Raw genomic sequence first — 11046 nt, forward strand, 5'->3', positions numbered from 1 at the left:
ACAAAATATTGTCAATTTACAACTAATATTTATTGCATATAGACTATAAAGATTTGCTATTTTATTTTGTAATCTTAATGCAAGAAATTTCAAAAACTTTGAAACATTATCCAATACTTAAAATTAAAAAAATAAAATAAAAAAAGGGTCAAATGTAATATTTTACAACACCTATTAAATAACAGAAAAATGTGTTCACTGTTACCAAAAAGAGAACAGAGACACTATAAATTAAACAATTACGTATTGAAAAGGTTGATTAATTTAATAATGAGAAGAAAACATTTTTATTTTACTGATGTAAAAAAATGTATATATTTCAAAACTATAAAAGTCATCATATTTTTGGTAAATAATTAACTATTTATAAACAATTCTTTTGAAATGGAAGATTATTAAACATTTTTATCGACATCATAATGCATTTTGTTGATAAATAACATTTGAATTGATCATTTCTAAATGAAATAAGTGTTTTTGTTTTTTTTTAATTGTAAGTATAAATATTTTAACATAATAATAATTTTTGTTAAGAAGCCAGAACAATGGAATATAAATAAAAAATATGCCAATCACCGTATATTGATAATTTACAATATTTACGGAATGAAAACTTATAACAAGTGTTATTTTGTGTCTACAATTTAGATTAAGTTTTTAAAGGCTTAAAACTAATTAATATATATTTTTAAACATAAAAAGACAAATGATGATTATACAGAACACAATACTTTCATTTGGAAAGGAGCACCCAGAAGATTCCACACCATTTTACTTTTTATATCTCCTGGACACTCCCAGCAAGGTACAGGTGAAGATCATTTATAGCACGTTGATTGACTTCAGTGAAGGAACCCAAGAATTATCTGATTATCTGTACAGCTCTCAGAAGGGCAGATCGAGAATCAATGCCATCAATTTTGCCATCAGAGCTGTTCGGGAAGCCATTGCAGGAAAGTGGAGAAGAGGTGGTTAGAAGTACTGCACCGTTATAACGATCAATGTTAAAAATGCTTTAATTTGAATCCACCTCAGTGGGATTGAATCATGGGTATTATGGGTCTTCAGCTTGTTGACCATAAAACTGAGGTATTGTTGACAACCAGTAGGAAACTGAGGGAGATTATCAGTCTCACCGTTAGTTTGATATCTAATCCAAGCCATCTATTAGATATATGGGGGTAAAGATTGATACCATACTTCGGTTGGATGAACACTTGCACAAAGATAATATTTGCAATCTCTGAGGCCCGGTACGTTCCCTATGACCAGGAGCCCTTTATTACATGTATATCATTTTATAAAATAAATGTTAAGACATTTCTGGAACCATGAAATACAATCATATAATTTATAATAGCACACAATTTAGTTCCTGAAGAGGTATGTAATGGAGAGAGAATGGTTGTTGCTCCCGATCCTACAGTGATGGCCGATGATCGCCATCTCATGCACCGCTGATGTGTTGGTCCATTGGTGCTGCTGTCTTCTTCACACGCCTTATTCTGAATTTTCTATAAGGTTGTGGTAGTGTAACTTTAACCGTTCTTCCAACGAACACTGGCCAGCATAAAAGAAGGTGCGATTGGTGATCGAACAGGTAACCAGGCTATTGAGACGTATTACGTGTGCATAATTACATACCTTGAAGGAGCACCGAAATAATACTGAATAAATTTACAGACTCGGATGTGAAAATCCGATTGTTAGCAACAGAGCAGCACAAGTGACTAATGAATTGGCTAGGATTATGCTATATATTGGTGGACCAAGAGAGAATCAGAGGAAGCTTCTGACTAATTTATCCAGTTCCATGATTGATATACACAGCACTGATATGGAAGCCTGCCCAGTGCAATCATATGTCCGTAAAGCCCAAAGAAGTGCCATGCATGTTGCTCAAGCTTTTTGCACTGTCCTATGATACTGTGTGCATCATTGCATATACTGGCAGATGAACACAGACGAAGATAATGAGAATAGTCAGATGGTGCTCACTGGGCTACATTAGTTAAAGAGAGAAATCATACTCTTGAAAGATGGAATAGACGCTGGAATGCCTTATCTTCTGGTAGATGGACCCATCATATGATATCTGATACATCAACATGGATATACCGGAAATACAGATAGGTAGATTATTACCTTATCCAACTGCTTACAGGGCATGGTTGCTTCTGAACCTACTTAATCTACTTCAAACTAGAGGAAAGAACATTGGGCCCAACTAGTGATTCCATGGAAGAAATAGTGGAACATTCGTTTTTCTGCACAAGTTTTGCTCAAGAAAAAGAAGAGCTAGACACGAAACTCGGCAAGAAATCAGTCCTGAAAACTTAGTTGCTATGATGATGGCAAGGCAGGAGCATTGATTGCAGTAGCAGACTATGCAGTGCAAATCGGCAGAAGGCTTAGAGCACAAGAGTGAGAAAGGAGAGGCCAGGTAATGGCTTAGCTTAAATTATATAGGTAGATAGCTCTTCTGCCCCAGAAGTAATGTTTGACAGGGATTCCTCAGATTGGTAAAGAAGAATTAGGAGGTAGTTTTTTAGTGAGTAAGAATCTCACACTGTTGTGTAATTTTTTTATTTGTTGTACTCTGTCTAGTGAAAGATTTTTCTCCTACCCACAAACAGGCATGTACGCACACGCACATAGTCGCCAACATGGTGAGGTAGATTTTTATGTCACCTAACTGTTGACTAGACATTGTTGCTTAAGGGCCTATCAATACCGCTTTAAATAGGATTAAACAGCAGAATGCCCTGCAATTGAGGAAACAATGGGTCATATATTCTTTGCATACATATTCATGAGCACGTATACAAACGAGGATATGCGAGAGCATATACAGGGTGTTTCAAGGTTGTGTCCAAATCCAAACTGAAAATATCAATGAAGGACATCAAAATATGAAATACCTTCTGGTGGTATGTCTGTTAACATATTGTTGAGGAGATATTTACATTTAAAGATTTGTATTGTAATGAATTATTTATGATATAATAAATAAATTAATGCCTGATCTAACTACTTAATGAAATATGAACATTAAAATTCACATTAAATGTCAAAATTAATTCAATCATTTATCATTCTTCAGAGCCTGTCTTAACCCGTTCACTGCCTTAAAAAAAATTTGATTTTTTTTAAAAATGTAAGACTTTTTTTCTTGCTTCCAGTAGTAATAAGTGTCTTTATTACCAATTAAATTCATTTCCTGTAAATTTGTTTTTTTTTTTGTGGTATATTTGCCCATTTATACTTCTCACACGGACCCGTGAATCCGCCACCATCAGCAAAATATCCATTGTAAATGCTGGCTAAGCGGATCCGCATTTACCATAAATATAATTATTCCATCCATATTTTATATTGAATGGGTATAAATAGAATGTAAACATGTAAGTAGTTTGAATTAAATTTATTACAATTATATAATCATGGGAAAAAGTGCAACATAATACAAAAACAGAAACAATTAATACAAACCTTTTTCTTGATATTTGTTTCAATTTTGCCTTCAGACTTTCGTTTTGATAGACCAGCTTCAATATTCATGGTTAAAAATAGATACCTTAATTGAATAGTGAAAAAAACACGAAAATAAAAATGTTTTTCAAAAACTGCCACTAAATACGTTTAAAATGAATATTCTATTACAGGAAACTAGTGCAAAAACAACTTTCACCAGCAGTGTTTGCAATAGACTGACACGTTTGTATGTTGATGTGCGCTAGACGCATGATACACGGATCCGTGTAGAAGGCATGCGAAGTGTTAATCCCTTGATTAACTTGAATCACTTTGAATATCTAATAAGAATGTTATTGTTCACATTTATGTAATAAAGTAGTTGGAATATTTCTCAATTTATATATTATAACCTAAGTAATTCATAACTATCTAAATCTTAAAGTGTGAATATCTCCTAAACAAAGTGTTAACAGATATATTTTCGGAAGAAATTTTTTCTTATTTTGGGGGCCTTAAATCATTTTTTCAGTTTAGACACCAAACCGTGAAACATCCAGTATATATACATATGTATATAATTATATGCTATGGATACTGAATAAATTAATGACCTAAAAAAATGAGTTACATACCTCAGATTGTGAATTAAGCTGTAGAACACACTTGACCTTAGGATTATCTGGTCTAGCCTTCAAAGGAGTGTTACGAACCACAGAATTCGTAGTGCACATGGAACTAGGCGTTCCAAAATTTAGAGGTGAGCTTAGATTACCATCCACTAGCATTAAATAGTGAATTATATTATTATATTTTAAGATAAAAAAGTTAAAAAAATTAATCAAAGGTACAAAAAACATTGATTAATTTTATTGAAGAAATTTGTATCCTGATACAATAATTCACAATAATCTTTAAAATACTCAAATATAAATAATTTAAAATTATTAAATAGATAATATAGTAAGAGGTTAAGCAAAATATATTCAGAGAAATTTTCAGTATACTAATGAAAGAAGTAGTTAACTTGCAAGCAAGAGTGAACTAGAGCTAAAGGAACAACTCTGTAAATATGAAAGCAGAAATTGCCTATAGATAGTATAATCTGTCAATTTAGTAACCATTATACTGAGTCATCGGGGCCTACTTCTTGTTTTCTTTTTAAACTTCAGAGAAAACTTACAAAACTACAATAGAACCACATCAAATGCCTAGGATGAGTATGCTCTTGCTTTATCTATTATGAGCTTCTAAAACGTGCCAAAACAGTTATCAATGAATGAGTCTAACAACAAATGATCAATTTGAATCAATCTCTTTGCAACTTCTGAAGTCTGGCAGGTACATTTAGCCCTTTATCGCATGTTGAGAGTTCCATTAAATAAATTGAGGGACATTTTTTGGAACCATCTAATGCAAACATATAATCTTGCAGAACAAAATTTAATCACTGTAGGGGCCTATAAGAGAAGGAGATAATGGTTTGGTGCTCACAATCCTGATGTCTGACGATTGCCAACTCATCCCCACCTAGAGTCCATCTTGCATCTAAGCAGTGCCACCGTCTTCTCCTCACATCTTGTTCTCTGATTCTTGACTTCGTCCAGGCTGAGTAGACAGGTTATTGTGATAATGATGTAACTTTACCTGATCCAATTTCTAAATCTATATTGTAATATCCTCTTTTTTGAGTAAATAGTATATTTTTTGTATAAAGGGTTTTTAATATGTTTTTATTTCATATATCGTTTTAATATTATTCATTTGCTTTGTTAAATCAAAAAGAAAGCTAAAGTGGAAAGATCATTATTCAAAACAAAGAAGATGGTGGCATTTGTTTTAACAAACTTTGGTTGAATCACGGCCATGTTGAACAGATTCAAATATTTTAAAAACTTAATTTTAACTTCCCATCATAATTGAAATTACAATACATTTAAGAAAAAATATAAGTTAAGAATAAGTATTAAAGAAAATTATTCATAAAGGAAATCATAGGAAAAAACTCAAAACCGTAGTGCTACAATTGATGCTGAGAACTAACAACGAGAGAAGGAGAAGGAAGAAAACTTGGTTTTGGGTATTCGTTGGTTAGGTGAGGGCAGGGAATGATGTTTGCTGGATGAGGAGGGCCTCATCATCTTTTGTCTATCTCAAGAAGAGACATCTTGAAAAAGAAGACATCAAAGATTCTCCCAAGAAGAAGAAGGGACTCTTTGTTTGGATCGCCAAACAACACACTTTGTTGGATGAGAAGTGAGGAGAAAACTAAAAACCAATGCTTTGTTTCATTAGTGTTTGTCTGCAGAAAGATTGCCAACAGTTAGTGTTAGTTTGTTGAGAAAATCATCAAAAGAAGATTCTATGAAATTAGTTAGTTTTGTTCAACCTAAAATTGAATACATTTGTAAAAGAGATAATAATTTAATAAAGTGTCATTGAAAATAAGTGTTCTGATTGCCTAGAAAGGTAGCTTTAGATAACTTTTGTTTAAATAAATAAACTTTATCCAATTTTGGTCTCAAAACAATTTATATTTCATTATAAGTCTGATGATTCAGCCAATTTGGCCATCCATGATCTAAATACAATTTTATGACTACATCACTTTTAAAAAAACTTTATGCAGGCTATTCTGCCAAGGTCATTAATTTCAGTCTACAATTACCTTATTTTGTCAATTCTTCATATTAAATTAAAACTTTTAATCACAGTTAATTTTCACTATTATAATTTATCACAAGATTATTATGATATAATTTATCACAATTAATAGTTAATAGTGAAAATTAACTATGTTTAAAAGTTCTAATTTTTAATTTAATATGAAGAATTGATAAAATAGGGTAATTGTGGACTGGACAGAATAACCTGCATAAGGTTTTTTTTTAAAAATTGATGTTCTAAAACTGTATAAAAGATTGTCCTTCAGGATGGCCGCATTGGCAGACTTATAAAGAAATATAAATTGTTTTGAGACTAAAATTGAATAAAATTCATTTATTTAAACAATAGTTACTAGTCTCAAGAAATTATAAAGATATATAAAATAAAAACAACTTTAAAGCCGACAATAACAACTTAAGAAGAGAAGATTAAAATTCACAAATACTGCAACACAGGTAACCAACTGATGTTAAACGTTGAGGTTTATCAGTATAACGCTAAACAGGCCAACACACCAATGCAAATTGGCCTCTTTAATTTTTCATGTGATCTTATGTTTCAATATGCGACTTATGGAAAATGCAATTATCAGAATAAAAAAAAGGGAAATTTTAAAATTGTGCACCTTCATGGAGTTTTTTAATGTCATACAAAGAGTTGTAGCTCTCTTTGGCCTCATGTGAGCTTTGCTACAGAGCAACAATGTGAGTTACTAGAAATATACTCTACAGAAAAAAACATCATTTGATTACCATTGATAAAAATAATAAATAAAAAAATGAATTCCAATTATCAATGAAAATCACAACAATTTTAAATCATTAAAAAACTTACTGAGTTATTATTACTCAACCATAAAAGATACATTAGTGCTGAAAATTACAACTAAAATACCAAATGGGCTGGATAGTCTCATTCGCTCAAACGAAGTCAGGGATGAATCTGATGCTTCAACAATGTTATCATTTGGTCTAATCCTGGGTCTTCTTGGAGTTCTAGGTCCTTTGTGAGATTTACCAGCTCCAGCTATATGAGGGGTTCCAGATCTACTTGAAGACATCTCACCTCAAGTGCAAAACAATTCAAGAGCATAATAGAATTATACATTGATATATAATAAAAAAAAATTATCTCATAACAATAAATATATTTCTAACACAATATTCTACTCATTGAACACATCAACATCTAAAATTTAATATCATTATAATAGGCTCAAGCATGCTTAATCAATTTTTCCCACAATATGGGGCTAATTTAATGTACACAGTATGCCTGTACAAGCATAATGCATCTGGTAATACACATACTCAAGCCACTTATTGGTTTAACGGACTCAAGTCCCTAAAATATTACCTAGAAACAACTAAATTCATGTAAAACAAAGGAAACGCAAATTACATTTGTTCCTTGCCCACACCAGATTATATTGAAACCTATTGCACAACCGGATAAACGTTAAATGAGTCACCCACTTGATATTTTACAGAAAAGAGCTTCTTAAACTGCCTATGCAAACTTCTTAAGGAGTTTCCTTCCAAAAGGGAAGTTCCCAACTTATTCCACCCCAGAATAATTTAATCGTATAATAATTGGATATAATAAATTCATTTATTCAAGATGGACTAGTGCTACTTTTTTTTTTTGGCATTTAAAACCAAGTTCTAGCGGCGGGAACTTCAAAACTTATTTTAAAATAATGCTATAACTGAGTACATGTCGGAAACCCATTGAAAAGGATCTTTTAGAGGGCTGTACACTCTTTCTGAGAGACTGTTGTCATCTTATTCCATCACTAATAACAATGATATTATAGTAGACATGTGGATAGCAATAAAGGAATTTGGAATTTTTAAATTTCCAGCCCAAGCTTGTTTTGTATACTTGTTCTTTATTTATTTGTAATACATTAACAAAAGTTTTTAGTGGTCACTGTGCAATATTTTATTTTGCTTTCTCAGCGAACTGAAAACTTAAATCCTCACAATTAAAAAAACTGAACTAGACGGCGAGTTGTAAACCTGAAAGCTTGAATAGTTAGAAAAGAAAAGAAAGCACAATATATATGTATACATAGTTGACCGTAAAAATTGATATATTGACCGCAACTCTGACCATCTTCTTATATATAAAGCACAATATATTTCTATTTATGACACTATATTAAAACAAAAATACAATCTGAACTATAGAATACATGTAAGTTATACAATTTGAGCAACCAGTAGTATAAATAAATGAACAGTTGTCTAATGGGGGTTGATCCGCCGTTGGTACTCTCCCTAGATTTTATAATATTTTTTAAATATAAGAAGGTGGTCAGGGTTGCGGTCAAGAAAAGAACAAATTAAACTATTTAATACTTTATTTTAATATAAGTAATTAAAGTTAGGATAAATATTATGTCAAAATAAAGTGATAAGAAATTACATATAAATAAAAGGAAGGAAGACATAAAATAGTATCAGTATAAAGTTAACTTGAATAAACAATGATAAGAATAAAAAATAAGTAACAATGGCAAGAGTAAAATTTTTAAAAAATACGTAAAATATACAGTTAAAAGAGTACAGGAGACTTTGTACTTGGAGACTTTTCTTTGTTCTCTCTCTCGATTTCTATCGTCGTTATCGGCCTCCTACATTTAAGTATATGACTGGACGAGGAGCAGTCGCACCGGCAGTCTTAAATCTTGAGGAGTTAGGTTTAGATAACCAAGGAAACCCGATCCAAGAAATGGTGACCGAGAACGTAGCCGCAGCACTTCCACCTCTACCGGCGACCACCATGCCGGAAGTGTACGATAATGAGCTCGCGTGGATTAGAGTCCGAACAGCTACTACTGAGGACTTGAGGAAGCGGTCTCAGACATAGAAAAATTCACTGGGGAAGCCGGGGAATTAAACTACTTCCTTAAGGGCTGTGATCGCGTCATGGAAAGAATAGAAGTCAAAACATCAGAAGATCTTCTGGATAGAGGGGACGCCGATGAACTGAAGGCTGCAGTGGTCTGCCGGGTGAAGAGATGCATCCTTAACCAGATCCTAGCTGACGAAGGAACATCATGGAGTACGGTAAAGGAGAGGCTGAAGAAGGCATTTGGAGGGGGGCGCTGGGCCCCGGAATAAGACATCTTTCGAATGTTCCGAGAGGGGAAAAGACAGGGTCAATCCAGTGGACAGTACGCCGCCGAACTGCTGTCGCGCTACAACCAAATCACAGACAAGTTCATCGAAATGATGGCAACGTTCCATGTGCTAGGCCGCATGATGTCCTGGCTTCTATACTCAAGGTCCAGATAGCTATGGAGACTGGAAAAAGGGAAGAAGCACCCCAGGATCGCTCTTTCGTGCAAGGGAATCCCACATGGAAACTGATGATCAAGAATGGATGAGGGTCCAATACAGCCGTCCCAGAAATTACCAGAACCCGTGGAGAAGAAGAGAACGGCAATAGTATAACAACAGAGAGAGAGACAGAGAAAACCAGAGAAAATAATAGCCCCTGAAAGATCAAGGGGAAACGGGCGGAGGGAGGACCGTGTGGGGTGAGGGAAAATTGGACATTTGGTGGTACTGTGTCCCCGTACTCGATGCTTCGAGTGTGGGAATGAGGGACACATCGCTAAACAGTGCCCCTATATATATATAGAAGAGGCCATGAACATAGCGATGAGCCCATGGAGATAAACGCTCAGCGGGTACAAAGGAGAAGCAATAAACGGAGGACAGAAGGATCTTCAAGCGAGTCTACGGAGGTCTTGGAGGTGTCTGAAACGGAGGGCGAAAACGAAGAACGAGGGAACAGAGGAGAGTATGAACTCGGAAGGAGCAGCGGAAGGATGGCAACGTTGTGCAACATTTGTGGCAACATTCGTCTGCCGAGAGGCCCTAGAAAGATGAGTGGTGGAAAGAGGGAACTACAGGTCAGAGTATGTAACTGTCAGTTGATCACTCTGGTTAGACCTTGTAGCATTAAAGGGAAAACAGAAATGGAATTAGGTAACTGGGGGGCTAAGGGAGGAAAGGTAACAGTCTATGTAATGAGGAAAATGGCCCGAAACAACCAGATAATCATTGATTATCACTGATAATCATTGACTACGAGATATTTTGGAAAAGGTGGTAGCGAAAATAAGAAATAGTGGGGTTCAGTGGAATATTAGAATTGGAGTGAAGAGGTACAGCTGTCAGAAGCTCGTGTGTGACTGTAAGCGAGAACGGGCGTGATTAACTAGAGGGAGAGTAGGAAAAAGGCAATATTGAAGTAATATGATGATATTTTTTGTAAAGAAGGGGAATTTCCGAGAGCTACAGGAAAAATGGTGCACGAAATCACATTGAAACAGAATAGAGTGAAGCACGAGAAGGAGAGGTGATATCCTCAGGCACTTCATAGACACATTAGGGAAGAAATAGAAAGTTTACGGAAGCAAGTGATAATTGTGGACAGCACTTCGCCCTACAACAGTCCATTGTGAGTAGTACGCACAAAGAGTGCCTCGGACGAATTCCAGAGAGTCAGGGAGTTCGACCTTAATCATTTCTGGTGTGTTAAGTTACCACATCACATCGATATCCTTCATTTCCTTTCGGATCAAGGAGTTGTCGAAATCTCTACCCCCATCGAACGAGATGTGGTCATTCCAAAACTACTTCCGATAACCTGTCTCGCATCTGGTGCACCATTGACCAAGAGGTCAATCATGGTCACCCATGTTCTATCTCTCTTGGCGTCCATTCTCGCAGCCTCATTGTCCCTTTTCTTGTTCCACGGTGATCAAGACAACCAACAACTTTTTTTACCTGGTTTATATAGTGTATCCATGTTATATTTGGCTAGGAACACCTTCCAACCTGTAATTCTGGCTGACGCTTCCTTCAGTTTTCCCACCCACTAGAGTGG

General features: G+C 34.7%; 1 protein-coding gene across 1 annotated transcript in view; it reads right to left on the bottom strand.

Annotated features, from left to right (window-relative positions):
* LOC106688202 (DNA replication licensing factor MCM4) overlaps positions 1-7585 on the bottom strand; it is a gene marked incomplete at its 3' end in the record, with an annotated part of 50656 nt that extends 43071 nt beyond the window's left edge. The window contains 3 exon segments of the mRNA XM_014432558.3: positions 4110-4255; positions 7036-7206; positions 7543-7585. Of these exon segments, the coding sequence (XP_014288044.3) occupies positions 4110-4255; positions 7036-7201 (312 nt within the window).
* Positions 7586-11046: the final 3461 nt, after the last annotated feature.

Source organism: Halyomorpha halys, unplaced genomic scaffold, assembly GCF_000696795.3.
Source record: "Halyomorpha halys isolate HHAL.00 unplaced genomic scaffold, Hhal_1.1 Scaffold1077.1, whole genome shotgun sequence".
Lineage (NCBI taxonomy): Eukaryota > Metazoa > Arthropoda > Insecta > Hemiptera > Pentatomidae > Halyomorpha > Halyomorpha halys.